This window comes from Anoplolepis gracilipes, chromosome 17 (genome assembly GCF_047496725.1).
Source record: "Anoplolepis gracilipes chromosome 17, ASM4749672v1, whole genome shotgun sequence".
Lineage (NCBI taxonomy): Eukaryota > Metazoa > Arthropoda > Insecta > Hymenoptera > Formicidae > Anoplolepis > Anoplolepis gracilipes.
The window spans coordinates 7,704,238-7,732,195 of record NC_132986.1 but is presented as its reverse complement, the minus strand read 5'-3'; the positions used below and the strand labels follow the sequence as shown (position 1 = coordinate 7,732,195).

General features: G+C 33.1%; 4 protein-coding genes across 6 annotated transcripts in view; 1 reads left to right on the top strand and 3 right to left on the bottom strand.

Moving 5' to 3' along the window:
* The window catches only part of LOC140675459 (protein FAM13A), a 47,570-nt gene extending 45,948 nt beyond the window's left edge, over positions 1-1,622 (bottom strand). The window contains exons 1-2 of the mRNA XM_072909996.1: positions 1,480-1,622; positions 385-1,137 (exon numbers count right to left, since the gene is read on the bottom strand). The gene's annotated coding sequence lies outside the window, so the exon portion shown is untranslated. The remainder of the gene's footprint in view (positions 1-384; positions 1,138-1,479) is intronic.
* A 142-nt stretch (positions 1,623-1,764) lies between these two features.
* The window catches only part of Rps4 (ribosomal protein S4), a 74,535-nt gene continuing 48,341 nt past the window's right edge, over positions 1,765-27,958 (top strand). The window contains exons 1-8 of the mRNA XM_072910023.1: positions 1,765-1,912; positions 2,556-2,814; positions 3,099-3,196; positions 3,289-3,460; positions 3,620-3,749; positions 4,295-5,336; positions 5,920-6,035; positions 6,367-6,474. Coding sequence (XP_072766124.1) covers positions 1,910-1,912; positions 2,556-2,814; positions 3,099-3,196; positions 3,289-3,460; positions 3,620-3,749; positions 4,295-4,421 — 789 coding nt within the window. The 5' untranslated portion in view covers positions 1,765-1,909 and the 3' untranslated portion in view covers positions 4,422-5,336; positions 5,920-6,035; positions 6,367-6,474. The remainder of the gene's footprint in view (positions 1,913-2,555; positions 2,815-3,098; positions 3,197-3,288; positions 3,461-3,619; positions 3,750-4,294; positions 5,337-5,919; positions 6,036-6,366; positions 6,475-27,958) is intronic.
* On the bottom strand, positions 7,117-14,586 carry LOC140675461 (probable tubulin polyglutamylase TTLL2). The gene is made up of 10 exons (XM_072910001.1): positions 13,901-14,586; positions 12,725-12,902; positions 10,053-10,178; positions 9,632-9,735; positions 9,400-9,532; positions 9,040-9,316; positions 8,373-8,575; positions 8,023-8,286; positions 7,536-7,825; positions 7,117-7,325 (listed from the first exon to the last, which is right to left on the bottom strand). The coding sequence occupies exons 2-10, from the start codon at positions 12,800-12,802 to the stop codon at positions 7,205-7,207; spliced, it is 1,596 nt and encodes a 531-aa protein (XP_072766102.1). The 5' UTR covers positions 12,803-12,902; positions 13,901-14,586; the 3' UTR covers positions 7,117-7,204.
* LOC140675457 (PDZ and LIM domain protein Zasp) overlaps positions 18,717-27,958 on the bottom strand; it is a 35,350-nt gene continuing 26,108 nt past the window's right edge. The window contains exons 12-17 of one of the 3 annotated variants that reach the window (XM_072909984.1): positions 27,567-27,611; positions 21,703-21,853; positions 20,366-20,552; positions 20,163-20,283; positions 19,878-19,993; positions 18,717-19,689 (exon numbers count right to left, since the gene is read on the bottom strand). In XM_072909984.1, the coding sequence (XP_072766085.1) occupies positions 19,612-19,689; positions 19,878-19,993; positions 20,163-20,283; positions 20,366-20,552; positions 21,703-21,853; positions 27,567-27,611 (698 nt within the window). In that variant the 3' untranslated portion in view covers positions 18,717-19,611. Of the gene's footprint in view, positions 19,690-19,877; positions 19,994-20,162; positions 20,284-20,365; positions 20,553-21,702; positions 25,427-27,566; positions 27,612-27,958 lie in introns of all 3 variants that reach the window. The other 2 variants (XM_072909983.1, XM_072909985.1) reach the window with 2 other exon arrangements.

Genomic DNA, 27,958 nt, shown 5'->3' with positions numbered 1-27,958 from the left:
CTATATAATCTTTGTATATCCCTTATCTTCTTTTCCTTTCTGTCATTTCAGATAAAAAAGTACATACAAGTACAATTAAATGTTTAAATTAACGGCGTCAATCAAAAGTACCAAAAGTATAACTGCATTTTCAATTACATACACCCAATTCAGCGCTATTTTATCTCAACAGTTAAAAAAAAATATTACAACACTAATCCATGTATGTATATATTTTTGCGCGTATTAATTTAAAATATTTCGCTTCTAATTATAACTGCTATAAAAATAAAAGAAAAGAAAGTTGTACTAAAGCACAGACAAGATTGTACAAATAATTCTTTTTGAGAAGAGGTTACAGTTATACAATATACTTGTCACTTAAACGCCATCGTCCGCACTTACCTCGTCACCGGACAGCCACCGGACAAACGGATACGAGGCGTCGTCGAGTTGATCGGAGCAGGTGAAACGCAAGCTCTTGCTTCGCGCAGCGAACGTGTCACGGGTCACGGGGACGCGGCCTGGCCGACGAAGATGTCGCGCGCTAGCGTTAGCTCCATCATCCGCGACGGCACATTGCCGCCGACACGATTGCTCTGATCGATACTAACACAAGGACGAAGGGAAAGGATCGCGACGACAGAGCAGGGGACGACGAGAAACGCTGCTCCGTACGTTGCTCCGCGAGAATCCGATCGTAACACGCACGAGAATCTTACTGTACCGTTGACAGGAGAGAAGAGAAGAGCTACGCACCGTTCACGCGCGCACGTACACACAACTCCTCGTATGCGTATGCGTGCGTACGTTCCGCACCGCGATTCCGCAACTCCGAATGCCGTCGCAGTCGCAGTCGCAAATCACTGCGAGAGACAGAGCCCTACCGGCACGGGAGCGCGATCCGCCATGTTGTTTCGGCCGATTAAAGGGGATCGACCCTTTTTAGCCGCGGACCGCGGAGAGTGACCGCTGGACGCCGTGCCGGACCGCGGCGCCGCGCTGTCCGGTTTTTTTTTATCGACTGGAAAACTCTTGACCAATCGCGGTGATGATCGAGCGTTTGCAAGACTATTTTTTTTCCATGTCTCAATTTTCAATATTATTTGTTTGTTTCGCGAATTTCATTTCTGCTATCTAACTGCGCCGCGTTTCAGTCTGCAAAGATTCCAAAAAAATTGTCTAATACATAATTTTGCATAATATATTAATATATATCGATGTATTAAAAATATATATGTAAATTTTGTTAACAGGCAAAATGTACCCGCTGAATTTTTCGATGATTTTTATAAATGTCTTTTTAAAATAGTAAAATGCGAATGAGAATTTTTTTAACCAGATTTTCTACAAGAATTATTATTTCTGCATTAATTACAAATTGAATTTTAAGAAATTCTGTAAACTCTAACAGTACAACATATATATTTCAATCATTATATGTAATTTTTTTGAAATTTGGACAAAATAAAAGATCAACTGATATCTTGAATATTTTACCTCGAACTTAATCTCGAATACTTCACTGGAGCAACGTTCGACGTACTTGCGCGAGAAAACCGGCTTTATGGCTGTCTATTATAATGTTCAATATAATTCACATGTTATTATAACACAAATAATAACGAAAAACAAATGTAAAAAGTGTTGTGCGTTGCAGCTAGCAAGTTCACGAAAACTGTTATGGCTCCTGTGCAGAAAATGTATAACATACATATATGTAATGCATATCGCGCGCTAGCCAATCAGAGATGACAGCCAATCACACTGTCGCTTGTCTAGTGAGTTTGCTCGGTTCCGATTTAGATGCTCGGTTTCCTTTCTCTATCGCATGACGTAGTTTCGGGCCGGTTTCAATAGCGTTGTGAGCGATTTCCCTAACGTGAGTGCGCGACGTATGTCCTCGTGCCTTTCCGGTTAGAATTCCAAGATGGTAAGGTTGTTACGGCTCTTAAAATCTATCTGCATCACGCGTATGTGACGTGAATCATTTTAATATATGAAAAAAAATCGTTGTGCACATTTTCGCGTGATCGATGATACGTTTATATATTGATATATACGCCTTATTGTCAGAAAAATAATTGTGTCATTTCGATGCGCTACATCGCTCCATTCGTTGTTTCCTTTTAACAAATTCTTGACCTCTTCTGCTTTTATTGCATTGTTATTACATCACATCTGTTTTTTCATGATAAAAAAACTGTAATTTTGCTCGAGTTACAATTATTTTAATATTAACCTAAATTTGGACATAACCTAAATTTTCTAACAGATACACATGTACGTTATTTTACATTCTCCTTTATTATATTAATGTTAAAAGCTTTGTTAACGCAGGAAAATGTGCAGTACGATTATCTTAAATGTTTACGTTCCGTGAAAATTTGAGATATTTAAACAATTTTTTTAAATATGAGATATTAAGTTAAGATTATTGTTAGAAAATTATAAAATTATTGATTTAAAACGCGTGAGAAAGTTTTACTTACGTAAAAGAAATTGTTAATATTAATTTTTCAAGAAAAGAATTTATATACTTATTAACTTTATCATTGATGATGGATTTTTTTTAGGCTCGCGGTCCAAAGAAGCACCTTAAACGGCTTAATGCACCTAAAGCATGGATGTTGGACAAACTGGGGGGTGTATATGCTCCCCGACCATCCACCGGTCCGCACAAACTTAGAGAATCGCTCCCTTTGGTTATCTTTCTGCGTAATAGATTGAAGTATGCCTTGACTAATTGTGAGGTTACTAAGATTGTCATGCAGCGTTTGATTAAAGTAGATGGAAAGATTCGCATTGACCCCAACTATCCTGCTGGTTTTATGGGTAAGTGTTTTTACTTCTATATCTTTTACTTTTTATGCATATATATACATTATCTCCTATAAAAAAGTTAAGATGGGCCATATCGAAGCTATGATATAATTACAAAAATATTGTAGTCAAGAATTGGCCAATAGTAAATAGCAAGTTCTTCACTTTGGTCACAGATTGTTGCATATTGCACATTTTCTGTATTACCCAGGAAGCGCACAAAAATAATTTAACTTGTCTATGGATACAAGTATACACTGATATAGTTTAATTATATTGTAATTGAAATATTTTAGATGTTATTACAATCGAGAAAACTGGTGAATTTTTCCGTTTGATCTATGACGTTAAGGGACGTTTCACTACTCATCGTATTACTGCTGAAGAAGCTAAGGTAAATGCTTGATATCATATATTGATATATAGTTATTTTATATTAGAAAAAGTATTATGTCTTATATGTATATGTGGCATTGTATTTTACAGTATAAATTGTGCAAAGTAAAGCGTGTTCAGACTGGTCCTAAAGGGATACCATTTTTGGTAACACATGATGGTAGGACAATCCGATATCCTGATCCTGTCATAAAGGTCAACGACACTATTCATTTGGATATTGCTAGTGGCAAAATCTTGGATTCTATCAGATTTGATTCTGGTAATTATTTCTTTTTTTGTTCTAATTTTCTCTATTAATATTAATAATAATTAATTAACTGATATTGTAAAAAATGACCTGCAATATATAATAATTAAATATTATATATCTTAGAAAAAAAGAAAAAGAAACTGAACATAATTCTCTCTTGTTTATTAGGTAATCTATGTATGATTACTGGTGGAAGAAATTTGGGTCGTGTTGGTACTGTCGTCAGCCGTGAACGTCATCCTGGCTCCTTCGACATTTGTCATATAAAAGATTCGCAGGGACATACTTTTGCCACAAGGTATAGAATAAAACATGTTTTATTTTTATAATATAAATTTTAAAAGTATTAAATATTTTAATCTATTTCCAATTGTCAGAATATTGATAATGGAATTATATAATCTTTTTTTTTGTGTATTTCTTCAGTACATGTTTTAAAAGAACTTGCTTTATGATATCACTAATTACTTTACAGTTTCTCTTTTTCACACAAATACTTCAAAACTTTAACTTATATAATACAAGTATATATTGATATAGATTAATTGTATTGCAATTAAAATATTTTAGATGTCATACAATTGAGAAAACTGGTGAATTTTTAAATTATTTATTTCTTAAAGGATTAACTTTGTAATTTTGGGCCTTATCGAAGCTATGACATGTGTATATTACATGTATAGTCAAATCTGGCCAAGATTAAATTCCTTCATATTGGTCACTGATTATCGTTATAGATTTTCCGTATTACCCAAGAAGGAAACAACATATATACAATTTATTTTCAGTAGTAGTAAGCATCTAATCTACATATTGTTTTAAATATGTAATTTAAATTTTCAGATTGAACAATGTCTTCATCATTGGCAAAGGCACGAAGGCTTATGTGAGTTTACCACGAGATAGAGGTGTGAAGCTGTCGATTGCCGAGGAACGCGACAAGAGATTAGCGGCAAAAGGCGTGAATTAATAATGTAATTTTCAAGAAAATAAAATTAATCATAAAAAATATAATTTAAGATTTTTTAAACAATAATGGACGAATATCTAGATACAATATTTAGGTATCCTTTTCATGAATATGCCCAGAGTGTATACAACTCCATTATTAAGAAACTCCATTTATAATATAAATATTTAATATTTTTTTTTATTAATATTTCTAACGAAACTTGGAGAATATTACTGTATGATTATCGTTCCGCCTTGAAATTTAAGTGTAAATTTTGTTATCACATTTTATTATTTACATATGTGAAAATAATTATTTTTGTAGGATCTTATTGTGTTTATATATAAAAGTATATAAGACATACATGATAGAAAAATATATAGTAATTATATTTTTAGTTGTATTGTAATAAAATTAAACTAGTATCTCCGGTTATTTTATGGAAAGTATAAGTACAGTGTGAGTGCAGCAGCTATATTCATCGTGGCAGCAGAATCTGTGCTGAATGATAGACAGGATCTTTCGTACATTTTAATTATCAAACAATAGATGAGTGGGTTAATTTACGTCAAGAATGGCGAATAAGCTATGAGATTATTGTTACGTCGCGTTCGTTTAAGTTCGCGATCATATGTTGTTGCGCATTTCGAACAAGAAATTTGTGTGTCGCGAGCTTCGAGTATAAAAGGTCGCGAGGCGAGAAGGTCGTGGAGCAGAAGGAATGTGCGGTGTGCGGTGTGCGGTGTGCGGTGTGCGGTAGGCGGTAGGTGGTAGGAGGTAGGCGCTACGTGCGCATGAGCGTCAGCAGTCGTGTCGGCGTCGCGCGTCGCGCGGCAGCAGAGTTGGTATTCCTTACAGTCGTGCGTAGGATCTTCCGTAGATTTTAATCATCGAGCATCGAATAAGCGAGTTAATTTACGTCGAGAATGGCAGGTAAAGTTTCAGGTTATTATTGGGTCATATTCATTTATGTTCGCGATCATATATTGTCGCGTATTTTGAGAGGAAATTCATATGTCGCGAAGCGAAAGAAATTGTACGGTGGGCGCTACATGCGCATGCGTATCAGTGATCATATTTATCTCTGCATCGCGGTGGTTGCAGAATCGGTGCTCGATCATAGACGGGATTTTTCGTAGATTTTGATCGTCAAATATCGGATGAGCGAGTTAATTTACATCGAAAATGGCAAGTAAAGTTACAGATTATCGTCGCGTTGCATTCATTTATGTCCGCGGCCGTATATTGCCGCGCATTTATTGAGAGAAAAATCATGTTTGCGAAGTGAGAAAAGTCCGCCAAATTTAAGAGTCACATAAGTAATCGCACGGACTTCACGCAAGGAATCATGGGTACGAAACGTTGAAGTAGCACGGTGAATTTCAGTGAATAAATTTGTTCAGTTATTTATTTTGTTGATTATATATATATTATATATGTAATAATCACGTATAAGTATTATATTTAGTATTATATACGACGGATTGACAATAACAATTTATATTCGTGATTGCAGAGAGCATCGTGTTTTCTACTGGGAATTCAATCTAATAAATATATTCTTAACGAAACGGGAGCTAAAAATTGCGAGATCAAAGCAGCGATTATTACACAGTGAAATATTACAATTTGGTAAGTAATATAATTTATTATTGTCGACTAAAAAAAAAAGGTTATATGTGTAGCCTGCATTTGCGCATATACGACTTTCAGTCAATAATAAATTAAATAAATTACGCTAAATATCGCTATCTATACTAATAATTATAAATTTATATATAAAGAAAATATTAATATGATTATATTAATTTGATTATAATAACAAAAATATTATTTTATATGAAAAGTATTATAACCATACAATAAACATTTTGAAATATAATAATAATTTGATATTATATTAAAATTAAAAATATGACCGATTCATATCAGATAGTATAACAATTTATATTCATTATTGCAGAGCATCGTGTTTTCCACCGGGAATTCAATTTGCAGATGTGTTCACGACGAAACAAGAAAAAAGTTGGAGAACGAAGAAGCGAATATTACGGCAAAATGCTACAATTTGGTGAGTAATTTGATTTATTATTAACTAGAGACCGCGTACATGCATCTTTGCATTTGGCGCTAAGTGTGGCTATCAATGCTAATGATTATATACTTTTATATGAAAATTATTAATGTGTTTAGGTTATATATTAATTTGATTATAATAACAACAGAAATCTTATTTTATATGAAAAGTATTATATGAAGCTTTATATGAAAAGTAATTATAACATTTTGAAATAACTATAATAATTTGATATAATAAAATTAAAGTTTTATATGGTATAATCTAATAGCTAATAATTATAATTATAATAATTATAATAATTATATAAACTATAAAAATGTGAATAATTCTAATAATTTGAAGCTAGAAAGAGAGAGAGAGTAAAACTAAAAATTTTGTATGGTATATAACAAATCCTTATTATTAAATTATAAAACAAGAGTGTTGTAATAAAATAATTTTATTTGTGAATTGAGCATAAGATGGCTACATTTAATGCTAAATGTAAATACTAAATGATTATTTGTTACATAAAATTTTATAATTATTTTGAAATATATTAAATATAATGTATAATATAAAGATCGATGGAATAAAGGTGCACATTCATTATAATGTACATTGTACATATAAATTATATATGTACAAAGAATTTTTTTAAATAATATAGTTAATAAGCGCATAGAGAGTAAATAGATGTGAAAATTATGGGTATGAGCAAAAAATGCAGACTTCAAGATTTTTACTTTTCTGGCAGCCAAATTTCCGTATTTAATTCAAGCGCATTTTGCAGAAAGGCGTTGCATTGTTCATCTGTGAGCTTTTCATTTCTTTGTTGCACTTCCTTTACGGCTTTTAAATACCTAATAATAAAACATAAATGATTGTCGCATATATTTTTAATATTTAGACATATAGAGAATAATATAATATTGCATTGTTAATACTGTATTTTATATTAAAAATTTTTAATTTATTTACAAAAATTTAAGTCTGAAATATGACACGTGTGTGATAGCTTCGAAATAGCTTATATGTATAAAGTAAAATAATAAAGATTTCGGTAAAATTACTTTTGTATAGAAAGGACCATATTCTTGATCTCGTTTTCAACAGTTCTTGGTGACGGTCTCACATTTTCCATATTATCAATATGTTTTATCCGAGTAAACGGATAAATACGAATCCATCCGCCTTCCTTTACACAGGAAACCCTCCAATCTCTGCCATTATCCCAAATTGTTTTAGAAGCGTAATTCTCGATCGTATTTCCTTTATATCCTCGACGTATATATTTGTCCATTAATAGCGGTTTGTAATGAGACCAGGCAGTTGGACAAATTTCCGGCGCTGATTGTCTTAACTGACAATAAAAAGAAAAAAAATATATATGTATAAGCGGTACATTTTCTTTCAGATATACAGTACGTTTGCAAATGTGAATTTTTTCTTATTTTTTTAATTATTAATTTTTATTTAATATTTTTTTAAGACTAATATTTTTAATGTTTTTTGTTTATCAAAATAAAAATATAATTTTTGAAATTTTATTATTATTACCGTAGTTCGGGTATCCGGGGAAATATTTAGAAAAGTATCGGTTTCTCGTCCTAATTTTGATTTTTTTTTCGTGGAGCGGCCACATTTGGAAGACATTTCTCTCTCGTCCTCCTCAACACGATCAGAGGAAGACCAGATTGTAAATAGGGAGAGTCCAGTATTACACACTGGAAGACCCAATAAATCAAATAGGTCATGCAATAAGGGCTTTTTTACTTCCGAATCGACTTCACAGTCATTACTTAAAGCCGGACTTAAATTCACCTGTAATTTAATTTGTTGTATAAATTCGTTAGGCATTACGACGTCTCAATTTAATTATTTATTTTTATTATTTGCATTATATTTACCTCTAAGAGCCACGGTTTCAAATTTTCATCGATTAACACATCAAAACCGAAAAATTCAAAACAATTAGAGGATTTAGGAATGCCTGCCGCTTGACTTAGAATCGTTAAAGTCACTAAACAAGAGATTTTCTGCCATAAAATCCAGTCAAAGTGTCCTGATTGCTCGAAATATCTTCTTAATTGTCTAAACGTCCATTTGCATCCTATGTAGGGATGAGAAGAGTATGTATTAATTCAACTTTTTTTTAATCTTCATAAATAATTATAAAACAAGGCATGAAAGAATAAAATAAAGTAATATATATATATACATTATAAATGTAAATTATATTAAAATTTTATTTGATAATTTTAATTTTTAAAATGTTTTATAAATTATTTGATTATGTGTTTTATAATACGCGCGATAAGAAAATAATTTAATGTATACGCGAAGTATTAATCTTCTTCTGTTAGATAATTAATTAAAACATTATAAAACACATAATCAAATAATGCATAAATAAACTTTAAAAATTAAAATTATCAAGAAAAAATTTAAATATAATTTATATTTTTAGATATTTATATGTACAATACGTGTCTTACATGTATGACGTGTTAGTTAATTGCAATTTATATAAAACATGTCTAGTGTGCATAAAAGTATGTTATTAGCATCAAATACCGGCACCGATGCGCTCCTTCTTCTCTGAATAGCCTGGTCCCAATTTGTTTAGGGAAAAATTTGTAAGATGTCGGAACGGGTCGTCCAAACGTTCCAAGGAAAATTTTTCGGTAGCGAAACGGGCCAAACCTTCCTTGTACAAATAAATTGTTAATGGGCGATATGACGGCACACATACATACAGACGAAGATCGAATTTATATCCGCCGATTAACAGAGGATTCTCGATATACCTTTGTGCAACGGCGGCATTATCGTATGATAGATCACTTAATTTCTGAAAAGATATGTATATTTATATCTAATTTTTGCAATTTGTATTTTGATCTGCACTGATGCATTTTTAAAGAGAAACCTTACACGAAACAGAAAAATTCCTTTGCCTTGACTTTGCCCAACTGGCTTACAGATCCAAATATTGTAGTCTTTTTCGTAACGACTACATTCTTCGGCTAATTTCGTGTATTCAGAAGGCAAGTTATATCCTGCAGGACTAATGCAACAAATTAATATTGTTAGAAAAAAATAATTATATTTTAAATATAACGGCAAAATAAACGACTAATAAAAATTTATTTATTGTCGATAATACCTGAAGTCATAAATTGAACCGTGGACTTTTTTCATACATTTCAAATGACGAATCAGTTTATCCTTTCGGCAGATGGAATTTCCTTTTGGTATCCGATTGACAAACTGCTCGAAAAATAATCTAACTAATATTGACTTGGCTAAAGTTCTATATATAACGTGTACTCTAAATTATCGTGCTGTAAACTCAATAAATAATTAGAAGACAACTGAAACAAATAATTGATATTTTATCGATTAAATTTAAATTTATCTATTTCTATTTATTAAAAAAAAAATTATCTGTTGTAATAAAAGACTCCAAAAAAATTTGAAAGAATAATTTTTTAAACATTTTTTTTGCAATTTTACGCGAAATATGTGCTTATTGTAAATATTTTGAATAGGAATTTTAAAACAGGGATAGATAATTGCATTATTACCTGCCAGGGGAGTAACGGCCTATAATGCGACGTAGGGAAACCACCGGACCGCCACCATAAATTCCATCGATCTTTGAATACATTATTTTCGCCGGCATACTCCCGCCATCCCCGTTCCGTGCAAACCTGTAGAAGAGAACATCCATGAATAGAGCGAAAGAGTGGTTCGACGGTTATTCCGTCTTATTGGCCATCCTGGCCAAGGGCCAGATATTATATTCGTAATCTTTCTCAAATGTCGATACGTGCGTGATCGAGCATTTTTCCTTGTTGCCAGACGACAACATAAGCTTTTCTATATTATTTCTATATTATTTGTAACAGTATATAAAAAACGCTTCAACGATGTAAAATGCCATGGTAAAATGCACTTGTATTCTTTTGAAATTGATAATAAGCGCAATTTCGGAAATCTTACAGTCATCAATATATAATATGTTAGTTTATATCTTTACATTTCATTGAAATTTACACAATTGTTTTGAATTGAAGAATACTATTTTTTTAAATAAATTATTCATAAAGACTGTTACATAAAAATAGTAGTTTTATTGATGCACGTACAATCGATTTTTGAATATAAATATTCTTATTAATAAATTCGAAATGCATTCGACTTATTTTAGTGTCTCTCGCGAAATATGTATTTATATATACTATAGTTACAACTTGAATATCATAATCGATATCTATTTAATTCATACCTTATGTGTAAATGTTGCATCGTGATTCCTTCAATTGGTCAAATTGATAGGCCAGAACCACTTACAGTTCGGCAACCGTGCGAAAGCAAATTCATTAATTACAGATATTGCACTACGCATTTCGAAGTTCCGCAAAACTTTCGAGGGTGAGGCACGAAAATAGCGACGCTCGCCCTTGATTTATTGTCGTGTTATTAGAACATTAGGAATGACTGCTCGCAGTATCAGAAATGAGCCAAGGTCTGTGATTACAATTAAATTATTGTATATCACTTTAATTAAAAAGCTTATTCTCGCGAATCGTTTAAAACAAAGATTACATACATACAAGATTTTATAATAACTTTCGTATTATAACATTTTGTAAAAAAATTATTTTAAAAATATGGCTTTTTAAGATGATTTAGAAAATCTTTAATTATGCGAAGATAAATAATTGGAAAGATTAATGATATACTTGAATAATTTGAGAAAATGATCAGTTTTATTCGTGTATACATTTTAAATTGATGTTTATTTAACTTATTATAATTTAATTTGTATTTGGATTTGAATTACAATTTTTTAGATGCAATACTTATATAGATTTTCTTGCAACATGCAATGGAATTTAAAATTCTATAGTATTTGACACAAGCTAGTCTATTATTTAATTTTGATCAATCATACGTTGTAAGAAACGATTGAGCTACTTTCCGAGCTTTGGACGAAGTTATTTTAGACACACTTATGCAAACTCCGAATGACTCGCAAATTATACGAGAGATATTGCTGTCATTGGCAATCCTATTTTTTATGATCTTTTACGGATGACCTAATCTTTTTTGCTCTGTTTTACTCGAATCTTGTAGTTAACCGTCAAAGGCAAAAGAGCAATTGGCTTATTAAATGAAAATCGTAGAGCGAAATAATTTCGTAAAACACTGCATACTCGTGTGACGTTTAATATTCGGGGGCAATATAATGAATTTTTTATACTTAAGTATAAAAACCTGCAAATTTCTAAATATTTATCACGAAGCAAATTTTTAATATTTTTGCATCGTCTTCTTTTCGGATTTAATATTATAATATTTAGAACAAAGATGTTATTATCGAGTTATTATTGAAAATGAAAGTCTTCTAGAAATTTTAAGATTTTTCTTGATAATAATACATTGTTTATATTGTTTATATAAAATATACACTTTTCCCTTGTCCAATTTTTTTACAAATTTAGAATTACAAATTTACTTTTTAATTAAAATAAACAGAATATAATAGTTTTTGCATAATAAATGATGAAATATTTAATTGCAATTAAAAGTCTTATTGTTTGTTTGAATTAGATTTTATTTTAAATAAATTTGATTTGAGATTTAATTACAAATTTAGTATTAAGAATTAAATATTTGTTTACACAATAATGACTTTTTCCGAAATTTTGATGAAAAGAAAGTATAATAACGCGTTGATATAAAATACAAAATCAAATATTATTAGAAATAAAAAATTTCATGCCAAAGATTTCTTCAAAATTCAACCAAGTCCTTTGATTTTTGCTTTTTTTATCGTTGCATGTCGCAATTATTTAATCGTCGCGTCTAAAAACAGCGTATGCACGCAGAGGCGCGTTGCAGGTATGCATGTACATATCGTGTACCTTGAAAAGTATTTGGCTCAAGGGCGCTAAGATCTAACAATAAGTTTGTAATCGTATCGTGAAGGAATTCGAAGGGACATAAAACCTGAACTAGGAGGCACCTACCTCCACGTTTATGTACTACATAACGTTTTTCGTTGGAGTTGACGACCTTTCACGTCGAATCAAATCGATTGTTCGCGATGCATCGCGCGCTAACGCTTGTGCAAAAACGAAGGAATGACGTGTAGAGATTCTACGTGTAGATCAGACTTAGTCTATGATTTCGTTCGTGCTTTATCGAAAATCTGATCATTCGTCTGTGAGATCGTGGGAAATGCAATTACCTGTACAAGTAGATGCGGCCCGGTACCATTCTCATTTAGTCTGAACACAAAAGGGCCTTCCATGTATTTTACTGCCATCCCGAAGCACCATATTTTTAAATAATATATATAACGAATCTCTCTCCGGCTAATTTACATCGATGTTACATTTCACAGAAATATATTAACGATATGTGGTCTGTAAAAGAAAAGATTAAATAATTAAATATATATTTTTATATTAGCAAGCACGACAATAAATTAGTTACAGTATTTGCTCAATCTTCTATTGTCTCATGATCGCTATCAAGTCTTTTGTTAGTAAATCAAAATTGTTGCTTTTTTATGAAAGATGAAAGAATATAATTTTAAATATTTTTCACTATAAAACACGAAGTAAAAATTACGCAATTTGATAAAAATAAATAACTGTCATTATCCAAAGTTTAATAAATATAATTTCTATAAGTAGCGGGAGAAAATGTATAAGAGAAATATGTAAAGGTAGATATTTTGAATATAAATTAAAATAGATTTAAATTTCCTGGATAAAAGTAATAACGAATTGTAGATTCATTTTTCGTATACTTATAAATAATAAATGAAATTAGTTTAAAAAACAAACGTAAAAAATTGAGCAGTATGAATTACGTGATGAAAGCACATTGTATTTCTCGACGCATGCATGTTAATGCACGTTGTACAACTCAATATCAGGGACATGTTTGTTTTGAAACGTAAAGTGCAGTAAGTCATGGATGATGCCACGTGTGTCACATTTGATTCACATTTCTCAATATTAGTAAATAAAATAGAAGATATATAAACTTACCTTTTAATATATATATAATATATATATATATATTACATTATATACAGAAATTAATTTCTCTTTGTCTCTCTCTTTTATTTTAAATATTAAAAATATTTAAAATACATAGTTTATTTACATGTGTTTATATATATATATATATATATATATATATATATATAAACACATGTAAATAAACTATGTATATATATATATATATATATATATATATATATATATATATATATAACAAATTTATATAAAGAGGAAGAGAGAGAAAGAAAGAGAGATGACAACAAAAATTATATATTATAAATAAAAATATCTCGCTACGTATATATACATAAATTATAATTGTATTTATTAACTGTTATAAAAAAACTTACAAAGTCGTAATCGGCACAAGTATTAGTTTCACTGATAATTGCACTTTCATTTCGACTCGGCGAGTCGAGAGTCATCTATGGTTTCGATACATCGAAACTTTTTAGCTGTCCGTGTTTCTTGTTGTGATAACGTAGACTTGTAGACAAGGTAGACTTGTAGACAAGGTGGGATTTCGACTCTCACTGATGCGCGGCCACGTTCCGGTCTACGCAATCGCTTTCGACTGGTTCGCAGGTGCGCAGGTTACCTGTGGGTCCCTTGCAGCTTTTATGCGCTTTCCGCCGCGATTGCCGCAAAGGTCGGCAAGGACGCCGGAAGAGAGTGCCGGATAGTAGGCGGTCAGAAGCAGTTTATTGGGGAAAGATCCAAGAGACTTTAGATAATGCGAATTTATGGAAGGTTATTAGAAGCACGCGATGTGCATTATTGTTTTTCTCTAGCCAGAAATGGCAGCTAATGAGACCTCGAATTGAAACATAATACACTGATATTAGAATAATGCAGTATAATTATATTAATATTATATTTTTTCTCTTATTGACTTTTTAAAATTGTTAATTTTCCGATTTATAACTCCAAAATTTGAAGTGAAATAAATATAATATGTAAGGAAATATTAAAATATTATAATAGTATATATTATAATTACAGTTCAAAAAATAAAATATTTTTTAGAAAGATATTTGCCAACTTTTCAAAATTAAATAATATGATTAAATGAAATGATGATTATTGTTTTTTTAATTAATGTAAATAATTTATAAATATAGGAATTATTCATATAATCCACAGTACTGCAATTATACATCAACGTTTGAACTAGTTGTTTCAAGTTCAAACGTGACATTGAATCTTTCTCTAATACCTGCGTGCTTTTAAAGACCGACGCAACGCACTTTTAATGAGGGATAATTATAACTGATATTTATGATAACTCCGACTGAGAGAAAAGACTTCGTCAAATGTCACGCGACGGGAATAATTAGCGTTCTTGAAAAAATGTTTAAGCTTTAGCAATTACATTTAATTAGGATGTCTGATTACCTTAATTTCGTGGAAACATTTTTATCACTGCGAAACGATATGAGGCATGCTTAACAATCATTAAAACTCACTGATGATTAATGAGTGTAGGACACAACTACGGATTAGGTGATTATACGAAAAGATGAAGACTAAATGTATAATATTTGAGATATAGAAAAATCGACAAAAGGGCGGACGTAATACTAATGTCGCAACGACTCGACGTCAAATGTCAAATGTCTCGCTTTAAATTAAATGCCTTACTATATACATTTTTTGTCACGAGGATCCGTGCAAAGGAGTAGTAGAATACTTTGAAATATTTAATATTATATTTAAAAGTAGATGAGCAAAAGAAGAGAAAGAGATGGAGAGTTATAGACAAGGATCTTGATAGCAAAAGTATAAGAATAATTAATTTTCTATAAATTCGTAAGGATTAGTATATTGTTTTAAGATCACAAAAAAAGTTTTAAATAAAATAATTTCTATTTGTAAATGTAAAATTTGAAATATTTTTTCTTAGGACTAGATATTATTTTTGGTTCTCTTTTGTAAAAGAGTCACTTTCTAAACAAATTTTTTCAATATATAAACATCGATAATTCTGTCATCAAAAGGAATGTCAAGAATTGTTCTTTTTAAAAAATATCTTTCAACAATTTTTCAATAAGAATCTGATTTTGGTATGATTCTTAAACGTCATATGCTAATTTTATTTATGAAGTATCTTAGATGTTTAAAGTCTAAAGATGCAGAATTTTTTTCGTATTTGTCTTCTCAGAAAAGGCCAGGTAAAACTAGGTCACAATAATGACAAATTGATGAGCTATTGTGAGAGTTACTACGTCTGTTAAATACTGAAATTAATTTAGTTGTTTTTATCGAACATTTAGCATCACACATTGATAAATAAAATTTTTTTAATAAATAAAAATAACGCTCGATATAGAATGTACATATGACATTTTCACGGCCTCATTTGTCTTAAAATAAACTTCAGGATACAATCGATTCTTCTATTCATTGAAGTATCCAATGTCAGTTGTAAATAATACTCGTAAATAATCGTACGACGTTCTTGTTACATTTTATCATGAACTACTTTACTGGATTTTTATTATACACCTCGGTGTAACACGCGAATCTCCCATAAAACTCGCTTTGACTGATAAGAGAACCTTGGAAACTCTTTTCACATAGTTTTAATGATCCTCCGAGATTCCGTAAAATAATTCAAAACTGAATAGCAATTATATTTGTATATATAATATTATTACTTGGAATAACGTTATCGAAGATTAAAATTATATATCATCATAAAATCATATATTATTATAAAATTATAAATAATCATATTATCGTTTAGGAATTAAAATCATTTTTTTTTAAACAAGCTGCATATACTGCATGAAACAGATATCCTTTAAATTTTAATATTAGATTGAGTTACTCATTACACATTTAAGCACAAAGTTTTATAATGTATAAAAATATATTTATCATATGGATCTTTAAGATAATTGTGCTATTTATTCCTAAATACTTCAATGTTGACATGGTGAGGAAGATAGAGAGTAAATTTTGAGTGAATACACTTTATTTTATTTTATATAAGCAACACATAACACGCATACAGAGGCTTGTATGATGCTCGGCTGATAGTTGGCCGAGTATCAGAACGTTGAAATTTCGTGATCCGCGCCGCTGTACTTTTGTGAGTGATCGGCGATAGTCGATTGATCGTTGAAAATTATTCGCGATCGTATAGAGAAAGTCAAATCCTCCCGTACAATGTATTTTAATTTTTCAGAATTGTCACGAACACAGCTCAAAACACATTTATACACTATATAATTACAGGATTATACTATAGATTACCACAAGTAGATGAATTCTGTCGAAATCTGGCGCTATGCTTTTTCTTTCTCTCTTTCTCCTTCTCATTCGCAGAAACTACGACTACACAGTAACAGAAGCTCGCGCAGATGGCACAAAAGTCGGTAACCTCGTTTAGAAATAATATAATAATACAGCAATCATCTCGTTTGAATCTCTAATTTCATAAAATGGGACGAAGACTAATGACATATCGTCCTCGCGCATTCTGAAAAAATCTCGTCAAGACGAAAAAAATGTCTCCTTCGCTGATTGCAGTGTTAAATTAGATCTAGGAATTCAATTATTGTCGTCTCCACGAAGAAATTATAAACTTAGATACATGTTATACGTGTCTAAAATCTAGGAAGTTTAAAAGAAATTTAGATATTTTTTTAGAAATATTAAGAAATCTCTTTTTAAACATTTCAGAGTTTGAAAAGACATACGTTTTCAGAAATTTATTTAAACGTGAATTTACATTTCTAAGAACTTCAATGATAATTTTAAAGAATTTTTTTACAAAGGATTGATGCTACAAATCATAGTAGTTAGAAATTAAGAACCGTTAGTGAAAGCTCACGGTAGGTCGTTCCTACTGTGGGAATTTCAGCCTTTCGTTTTTTCAACTGACGAATCGATCGTCTGATTAAATGAAGGCCCGAATGCATGTTCAACCTGTTATCAGTCTCGGCCGATTCCAGGGTACGGCGGATGACTTATGATAAAGTTTGCATGCACTGAAAATATATATTTGCTCATCGTCGATTTAATAAAGCTATTAAATATCTTCGGTGAAAATACTCGTTAACAATCTACATGCACAATATTTCGAACTGACTCTCATAAATTAATAAATATTACTTGCTATTGTTTTTTTAATATACATTTTTTTCGTCTATGAATTAAAAACAATTTAGTGCTATTAATTCAAAACATATTCATAACATGATTTTAAGAACAAAATTTTAAATATTTGACTAGCATAGCTTCGAGCACATTTTTCTAAATTTTTTGGAGGAGATTTTGATTTTGATTTTGATTATTATAACATTTTATTATAACATTATTCATTCATTAATAATAATTTTGGGGTATGTATTAGAGATTATAATCCTTCTATCAGAAAAATAATATTTTATAATATTTAATAATAAATTTATATTAATAATAATAAATTTCAAAAACTATTTTGAAAATAGCGATAATAAGCTTCAATAGTAAAAGGATTACATCTCTTATCAAAGAAACAGCAAACACGAACGCATCAGCGAAGTGAAATGTTTGAACTTGTTTTGATTACTAACGTTAATAAACGCTATTAAAGTTATCTATGTCTCAATACAAATCTAATAATTTGTAATATGTAATTTTGATTAGTCAACAACGGTGTGATTATTTTCTCTCTTTATACGCATTTATTCATCATTCATACTTTCCTTTCAATCTGATTTTCATAAATCATTCATCTATTCTTTCATGATTGTGTTCTCTCTCTTTTTCTTATCGGAGCATCGCCATCGTAGATCATCGAGAAATGAAATGCCATCTGAAACATTTGCTAGTGCTCGCTGCATCTCGATGCACCTTGGAAATACAAAATTATGCGATAGCTCACGTAATACTAATTGCTCGGGTGACCTTTGCGTGATTCATGATCAACGAACGGCGATTTTACTGGCGGTTCATCCGTTATGTATTGTATCGTTCCAGTGTTTCTATCGCGAACGACTTTACGAGGTATTTCACTAGCAAGAATCGTGATTAAATCTCCTGTTATTAAACAGAAATTGCAAAGTGCAAGGAAATGTTATCAAACATAACTAATTGCGCCGCTCGCTCGCGATTGATGTCGACGTCGCGACGCATGATATATTCAACACATCGATGGTTTTAAATAAAAACCATAAATGAAAACCAGGCACGTTTTTATAGACACAAAGCCGTTAACTTTACAAAGCATGAATGAATTTTTTGCGCAAACTGCGCGATGTCTATAACATTACATATAATGACGAATGTCTTTCAAGGAATATTTGATTAAAAGAAACTATATACCGTTTGAGTGTGTGTGTTGTATGTACGTGTGTTGTGTCGTATTGTGTGCTTATAAATTAAAAAAAATTAATAAATTAATAAACTTCATAAATTGGAAACGGAGATGTGTTTCCGTTGGTCTCTTTAGGATTAAAATGATCATTGGTCTTCTGCGTCGCATTTCTAATTAAGCTAAATAATAAATATTAATTAATAACTCTTCTCGTAGTCGGACGACGCAAAGCATAATTAGTATCTCGTGAAAATGTGTGTATTGTGTAGAATTAATCAGGGTGATTGGTGACACTGGAAAAAAATAATAATATTATTTTATATTAACAATATATTTGCCACTTTTTTTTAGATTTTATCTTTATTAAGTTTATCTTTCTGAATGATACAAATATCATTTTATGCGATATCTATTTTATAAATAATTATCACTTCTAAAAATATATTACAATTCATTATATCAGATTTAACGATAAAGATTTTTTTTTTGTCAAAATCACCCTAATTGATCCTGTATTTTTGTAGCTATATGAAAGATTTTTTGCGGATCTGTGACAGAGGGTTAGTTAAATGATTTCGGTCAAGACACAAAAAAAAAAAAAAAAAAAAAAAAGAAAGTAATCACGATAAAATAATTTGTGCGTTAACACTGTACGTTTCTTATTTTCGTTAGATTTCTTCTCCGTTATTCTGCTCTTCCTGTTCTTCTCCTCTCATCATCCCATCGATCATGCGATAGTTGAGAGAGTATATGATCTTAACGTGCGTGATTTTTGCAAAATGGGCGACCGCCTTTCGCATAAAAGCTTTGACCCTCAAGATTCTTCTTGCACATCTGATAAGTTAATAAAAAGATATACGTTTAATATAAATGGTAAAAAAATTATATATTGGTTTTGCAAACTAGTAGTTCTCTCGATGCATTAAAAAATTATAAAATATTGAAAAATGAGATAAATAGAGTAAAATAAAAAATAAATATCTCAGTAGATGAAGTTTCTTCTCGTATAAATTATTACATACCGTGCAGTTGAAGCACTGACTGTGATAGTTGTTGTTTAGGGCCTCCACCCAACGATCGCCAGCCTCGACTGGGAATCCACATGCGAAGCATTTCGTGGTAAACAGCTCATTCCAGTCTGTATCATAAAAGAGATTATTAAATATTTATTTTTTAATATTCTTAATTTTTATATTTAATTAAAAATACAATAAATAAAATTAATTAAATTAAATTAATGGATTATCTCTTTTATAGTTAATTATTATTACGTAATTGAGATTATAATTGATAATTAAAAATACTACCAGCTTCGCAATAAGGCAGTCCTTCTTCCAAGAAAAATGGATTGTTGCCAAAAAGCTTGCCGCAATAAGCACAACTGAAGCACTCAGGATGGAAGTGTTTTCCAATTGCGTTCAAACAATCCTAAACATTAAATGCAGGAGTCATTAATCAAATCATTATAGAACGATCGCGCGTTATTGGTATAAAAAGTCGGTATACTTACGCCCTTGATCTTGTTGTTGCATTTGTTGCACGTGGGTGCGATATATTTTTCGAAACAGTATTCGCAGTAGAGTTGTCCTTTTTCTTCGACAAAGCCGATGTCCTGAAGAGGACGACGGCATTGAGCGTTGACACAAACGAAGTGATCGGGGCACCAGATTTGACCCAAAGCGGTGATGAAAGGCCCTCTGTGATTATGTTGTAATTAACGCAATAATCAATATAAAATTAATTTACATAAAATTACATTAAAATTAAATTTGTAATTATCATAAGACAATATTATGCAGTATCATTTTCTTGGATATAAGCAAAGCATAATATATAATTATATATATATATATATAATGCTAATATTTTACAATAATAGCAGAATAAGGATTATGTTATATTTGTCAAAATATCAGTATTAATAATAATTTGCGTGTAAAGCAGATTTTTTATACAAACCTTATGCACTCTGTGTTGCCTTTACAGCACACTGGCTTTAGAGTGAAGCCGTTGTGATTACTTGACTTGTGATTAGTATTATCTTCGTTAGCTGTCAACAACGTGCAACGAAAATCAATTGTTAATCAGATTGCAGTTAGCTTATTACATAGTACAAACAATAAACTTTCGTGTAGCTCTCTCACTCGGATAAGCAAAAATATAAATTTTCAAGCATTTTAAATGTGACAAAAAATTATTTCTTGCATAAACTTAGATTTGTATACATAAATCACATTAATTAGAAATATATAGAGATTATTGAAATAATTTTGCAATTACTATATGAGTTTAAATTACAGCACAGAGTTTATAATATATCTGAAAAAATTATCCTGATATTTTACAAATCTAAAATTCTGCTTTATAAAATTCAATTGAATAAGAAAAAAAAACATTTCGAGAGAACATGCATTCAATATAACAACAAATTTTTGTAATTATATTTTGTAATTATATTTAGCGCCTTGTTTAATTATATCACTCAAAGTGTGTGGTCCATAATTAGATATATAATTCAACACTTAAAAATGTACATAAATCTGAGAAACACTGTTTTAAACATATTAAGGGCAGTGCTAAAAAATGTAGACGTTTTTATATTTCAAATAAAAATCAAATTCTTTGATTAAGTAAAAATTGTCATGAAAAACGCTCTTCAGTAACAACAAAAGCAGCACCTAAAAAACATGAAGAAGTACAAACACGCACACAAACGCATGTCAATGCGGAAACAAACATAGTGAAGAGAAAAAATATTGGAAGCAAAACAAACATATCCAATGAAGAACAATAACGAAAATAGCAGGCATCATAATCATCGATCTGGACAATCACAGTCCTGAGTACCTGACGTATGAATTGCAGTGAGCACACAGTGGTATACGCGATCCTGCTCCGACAGCCTGATTCAGAATGCCACGTCCACGTTTGGGCGCGCTGCTACCGGCGAACGATCCGCTCTTGGAGCTCGCGCCGCCGAGGCCGCCGACTCCGGCACCTAGATCCGGATGGGACGACAAATTTGGTGGGTCTACTAAATTCTGGGTCTTACTAAGAGGATCACAATGGATCTGGTCTTGGCAGTGGTTCCGGTTATTTTGACAATAATTGTCGGATTCGCAGTGAGTCTCACGATAACTTTGAGTATGGCAATAAGTACTCTCGTTGTAATTCCGAGTCTGAGGAAGCTGATTTTGCGCTGGGGATTCAATCGGCTTGTAAAGTTGTACCGTTGGCACATTTTGTTGGCCGTTCTTGGCGGTCAATCGCGCAAGTTGACCGCTCAGATTAGTACGAGGCTTGAAATTCGGAGTTGATGAATATTGAGGAGCTAGCGGAGGAGATTTGTCATAAGGAAGCGGAATTTGAGGGAAGGGGAGATTCGTCCTCGACTGCTTCTTGCAAGGTGCCACACAGACGGAACCGTCGGCGCAAGGAGTCACGCAAATATTGGAATCAGGACAGCCGGAAATGTTGAAATCGCAACCTGATTCGCGACCGCAAGTGCCCGAAGGTTGACCGCAGATGCCAGATCGCATACCAAAACAAGGCGACACACATACTCCCGACCGGTCTTTCGTAGGCGTCACATAAATGCCGGATCTAGGACAAGCGGTCTGCGAATCTTCGCAGGGTACCACGACAACGCCGGTTTTAGTACCGCGGTCCGAATGCGCCTTGCAAGGTAGAACAGTCATCCCAGTCTCCGAACAAGATTTCGACGAAGGAGTCTCATATTGCACGTGACGTACTTCCGTCGAACTGCTGTATGTCGGCTGTCTGTTTGACATAGAACTAGTTTGTGATATCATAGGACATATCAAGCTCGGCTTCGTGTGACTCACTTTGCTGATAGCACAGATGCTTGGTTTCGTATTCTGCGGCGGCGATGCCGGTGGCAAATCCTTTTGCTCGCATTTCTCGTAATCTTCGACTACATGAAGCGCTCTCTTCATATGGGTATTTTGTTGTTCGTTCGTTTCTTCACTAGTCATACACCGCGTTTCTTGGAACTGAGCATAGAATGCATCTGTCGCACCTCCGTCAAGATTACTTGTTTCCTTCTCGTCGTAATTGACGGTCCTTGAAGCGGAATATTCCTGCTTCCTGTGTCCGCTGTCGGTATCTTCCTCCACGTTATAAGAGATGGTCTTACGCGACGGAAAATGAACCGATCCGCCACGTTTCGACGGCGGTGGATCCTCTCGAATTCGTGGAGCAGGAGTTTTTACATAACAAGCTGGCGGCTCGGGCGGTCCTTGAGCAGGTGATTTAGATCTGGCAGGCGTCGGAGTAGGTGTTCTGCTGGGAACGAACGGCTGAGCTTCCACAGGTTCCTTCCTCATTGCTACTAGATTTTTCTGATAGCCCGGTATAGCATCTGGTTTCTTTAGACTAGCAGTTAACGATTTTGGCGTTTCCGGTCGAGATCTCGTAGCAGGCGAAGAATCTCTCAGACGATGATCAGGCGGTGGAGTAGGCAAAGGTCGTGGTCCAGACTCTTTAACTTTCTTCTTGACACATATCTGTTCTCGTGCGTAAGATTCTCTCGTTGTGCTCTCTTTGCCATACAAAATGTCCAATGGCGGACAATGACCATTTTGAAGTTGAAGACTCGGAGTATTTGATCTACTAGCAATCTGCTGATCTTCCGGTCCGATTTCGCGACTCAGAGGAGTATAAGATCGTTCAGGTGCTATCGTTAATGCTTGCTGGAAGGGAGACATTGGTCGGATCTCTTCTTTAGGCGGCTTAGGTCGACATCTATGATCTAGATAAATAGTTTCCTCGGTATAAAGTTCTTTTACACTAGAAGTGGCATTCAACGGTGTGTAAGATCGATCAGGCGCGGTCGTCAAAGCATTTACCATTTCGGATTTCCATTCTTTTGGCGTGGAATTTTTCACGGACGTGTCCGGCAAAGGTTTTGGCCCCGTGTCTGTCTCCTTCAGAAACTGCACTCTTTTCTTACATGTCTCCATAGTCTCCTGAGGCTGCTTAGTTTTATACTTCGCAACGACATTTCGTCTCTCCGGCGCTTGTTGATCTCGGAGACTCTGATGTACCTCCACTTGTTCCCGCAAACTCTTTCTACGGTCGTTCTCTACGACTCCTTTCCTTTTCACGCGTTCGTGGACCAGTACTTCTTCGGTAATTTCTTCATAAGTCTCTTTCGTGATTTTGCAACGCCCCGGAGTGGACCCATCCGATTCTGTAATTCGTTCCTCTCGTACGACAGTTCTGCCCAGCGGTTGTTCTCGCACTTCCTCGACCTCCTCATCTTCTTCGTTAAAAGTCACATGCTTTTTAGCCTTTTCTTCCTCTTCTTGTTTTTTTCTTTCTTCTTCCTCTTGACGTCTCCGCTCTTCTTCTTCACGCTTTTTCTTTTCTTCTTCTTTTTTCCTTCGCTCTTCTTCTTCCTCTTCCTCCTGTTTAGCTTTTTCCAACATTTGTTGAGCGTCAATGGCTGACGTAACCATCTCAGCGGATTCTTCAATAGTTCGTTCTTGCGTCGTGTTCTGCACTTCTCGATTAATATGCGTCTCGCTTCTTTTCGCGAAACATTGTGATTCTGTCGCCTTTTCCATTTCCTCAATCATCGGCGTGCTAGAGCTCTTTGGCGAAGGTATCCTTTCTATGGTTTTTTCAAAAGTCGCCGATTGCTTCACGTGCATACCATCTAATGTTTCTTCAGCCGTCTCGGTGATAAAGCCGTGTTCGCCTTGAATTCCCTTCGAGGTTTCCGCATCATCCGTCTCATCCGATTCGTCTCTTAAATCAGTAATCTCAGTATCGATTTCTTTAACTGTCTCCGCTGGTTCCTGCTTAGGCATTGGTAAAGGTGGTTTCGGGAATATTGTTTGCTCCCGTCGACAGATTTCCGCTCTATATGCTCGCTGTTCTTCCCTATGTTCCTTGCCGCCTGATATACGTTCTCGATGACAAATCTCCCGTTGTATAAACTTCTTGCAGACTTGTTCCGCAGGCTGTTCCCGTATCGAGTAACTCTGCTCATATAGATTGGTACCACCGCCGCTGACAGTTGCAGTCCACGGTTTAGGAATCGGTTGGACGATTCTGGTAGGCGTCAACGATCTTCGGACGCTGTCAGTCGAACTTGGTCTCGACGTCACATCCACTCGAGAGGTTCTATTATTGATATCCATCAATTCGACACGTTGATACTTCGGTTGTCCAGGACAACTCACTCGGTCCATTATGTCAATCTCGTGTCGCTGACCGTATTCTATCGACTCTTTTTCGATCTCTCGATCGATGTTTTTGCTTCGATATCTTTCCGTTCTGCAATTTAAAACTCGCTCGCAAGCCTCAATGCTGGCACGTTTCTCTTTGATCGCCTGATGGCACTTTTTGTCGAGGACGGAATTTGGATTGATGTAAAGGGGACTAGCGGTAGGGTATGTGATATCTTCGATAGGTTTTGAAGGTGGCCAAATAAGATTCCGACTTTTACACCGGGATTTTACAGAATCGGGACGAGAGAATTGATCTTTCGTGTTCTCCGCGATCTCGTAATAACAGGATCTTTCGTAAGTTCGACTGGGAATTTCTGGAGCGGCAAAGGGAGAGAAATACGATGACAGAGATGGAGGATTAGTTCGGAAACGCAAACGAGTAAAAACATATGTACACGACACAAAAAATGCATGGTGCATGCGTTCGTAAGGATGAGCAATGGATTAGAGATTCATCGTGGCACGTTAGATAGAACAAACAAAACAAAAAACAAAGAAATCTGCCGTAAGTAAAAAGCACGGTGAATCGCACGCGCCCGTGGTCTCTTCGACTTTTCTGCCAAATCCGTGAAATTGTGTATTTTATATATGCAACCTCGATTTAAACTAGTCAAATAATTTTCAGAAAATAACATTCAGTATTATATTATTAAAAATATATTATATATATATACATATATTTATTTATTTATTTTTAATTATATGTATATTAAAAATATTTATTTTTATTTATTTAAAATATACATATTTTATTACGTGTTTATGTATCGTAAAAAGTTTTATTTTAATCTGGCTATTTCGGTGGAAAGAAACCACGAGCACAGCTCGATGCTAAATTAAAAACAAGAAGCGATATTGTAAGATATTATAAAAATTCAGTATTTTCGAAAAAAGTCTTTGAAGATTTTTAATCATTAGTATCTAAATCAGTAACTGTGCATTCTTAAGAGTCACTTGACACTCCAAAATACAGCAGCGTGAAAGCTGCGAGCCTGCGAGTATTAAATATCAGTTTCAAATCACAATCATAAGTAGCAAAAAGATTTTGCGAAGACAATGCGTATTAACATTGGTACTTCTTGAATGCATTTTAAGAACATCGATGTGAAGCGAAGAAGAAAAAACGATAATCAATTCGCGTGATTGAGTATTGAAACGATGGCATAATAAAAATATCAAAGACGTGCATTCGTTCAACGAAGAACGTGTATTTATTTCGCATCTGTATTTATTCATCCAATACTCTGGGCTGATGACAATACGAATTATCATCAAACACTATTTTAAAAATATTATTAAGTGTATGTGCTGACTCACAATTTCTCTTTTCGTATCTTGGAAGAAATATAACTAAAATAATTTTGAGTATTTATAAAAGAGTATTCATTAATATTGTAATATTGCGGTGATAAACAAATCAATACTTGTTAAACAGCTAGAACAAATTTTTCCCTTCCATATTGCTTAATTATTGAGAAGCATTAAAAGCTTTCTACAAGATTCGAGAGAAAAATCGTGAGTAGCGAAATCGGTTTTTACAGCCTGGCACTTTTATCATCTGAAATGTGTTTGCGTTTGGTTGTCAGCATGACGACGACGACGACGACGACGACGACGACGACGGCATCGAGAGCTATTGATTCATGCGAATGTGAGGGAGAAGGGTCTAGGTTTCGGGTTGAAAGACGGACCGGCTGAAAAAAGATAAAAGAAAGATTATGCACGCGAAGAGAAAGGTATGATAACGTGCAAAGACACCTCACAAAGGAACGTGTGGCAATTGATTATTGTCCAGAAAAGTTGTTGTGCTAATAATCTTAATATGTTCTCAAATATTTAATAATAAAACAAAAATTGTTTAAGAATTTTTAAAAGGAAGAGGGAGAACAATATAATGTTATATGTATATAAATATTATATAAAAATAATTAAAAGTAAAGAAAATTACAAAAAAGAGTTTATATCACTTTCGTATGCTTGTATTATTTTTTTTTTATATTTTTTTACTATAAAATTTCATTTTAAATAATTTCTAATTTAAATTTTTGCTCTTATGTTGTGAATCTACATACAATGAATAAAGATATTTAAAACAATTTTTTGAGTGCATCATAAAAATTTCTAAAATGTGAAAGTAAAAGGGGGATCAAAGTGCATATCACAAGGTCGCTACAAACTGTCATAGCTCTCAGAGTTCGCCGTCGTCGTCGAGATAACGACGAACGATAAGGAGCCGATAAATTTTCTGATGATTAAATTTGAGAACCTTCCTTTCTACTTGAAGAGACATTATGATACGAACCACCAAGAACCAACGATTGATCGATCGATCGATATACGAGCTGCGTGCAAAGGAGAAAGAGTGATATAAAATGTGAGGATGTAAGCCAAGGGAGGCGTATCAGCCAAAGCTCGAAACTCGGTCAACCGGCGGCTCTAATCTATTCGTCGTACCTCTGAAAGGCGAACTTTTTGGCTTTGGCAGGGTAGAGTATCGACCTATTTACAAGAATCGAAGGCAGAGTTAGGCCAAGGACGCACGAGACGAGATCGCGATTACAAGATCACTCCTTTGGATTTTCCAGATAAACACAACGCAAATTTTTCAAATAAGAAAAGAAATTAAGAAAGAAGAGATGGTAGAAGAAAGTTGTCTTTTCTCTACTCGTTATTCTTTGCGAGTTGAATATTTCGACTTATCGCAAGAATAAGGGATTTAAATACACATTTAAATATCTTAAATATTTCATCAGATTCTATAATTTCTGTTTTTGTATTTGTATTTGTAATGAATATTTGCATGTGATGTTATGTAATCTGTAAATTATACAAATAGATTTACGCAT

What these genes read in the sequence shown, in the direction of transcription:
- LOC140675461 (XM_072910001.1), bottom strand. Translation starts at nt 12,802, where the DNA reads ATGGCAGTAAAATACATGGAAGGCCCTTTTGTGTTCAGACTAAATGAG. An exon ending in AAGGAATTTTTCTGTTTCGT is followed by an intron (nt 9,317 to 9,399) that starts GTAAGGTTTCTC and finishes ATATCTTTTCAG; the next exon opens with AAATTAAGTGATCTATCATA. An exon ending in CCCCGGATACCCGAACTACG is followed by an intron (nt 7,826 to 8,022) that starts GTAATAATAATA and finishes TTTTATTGTCAG; the next exon opens with TTAAGACAATCAGCGCCGGA.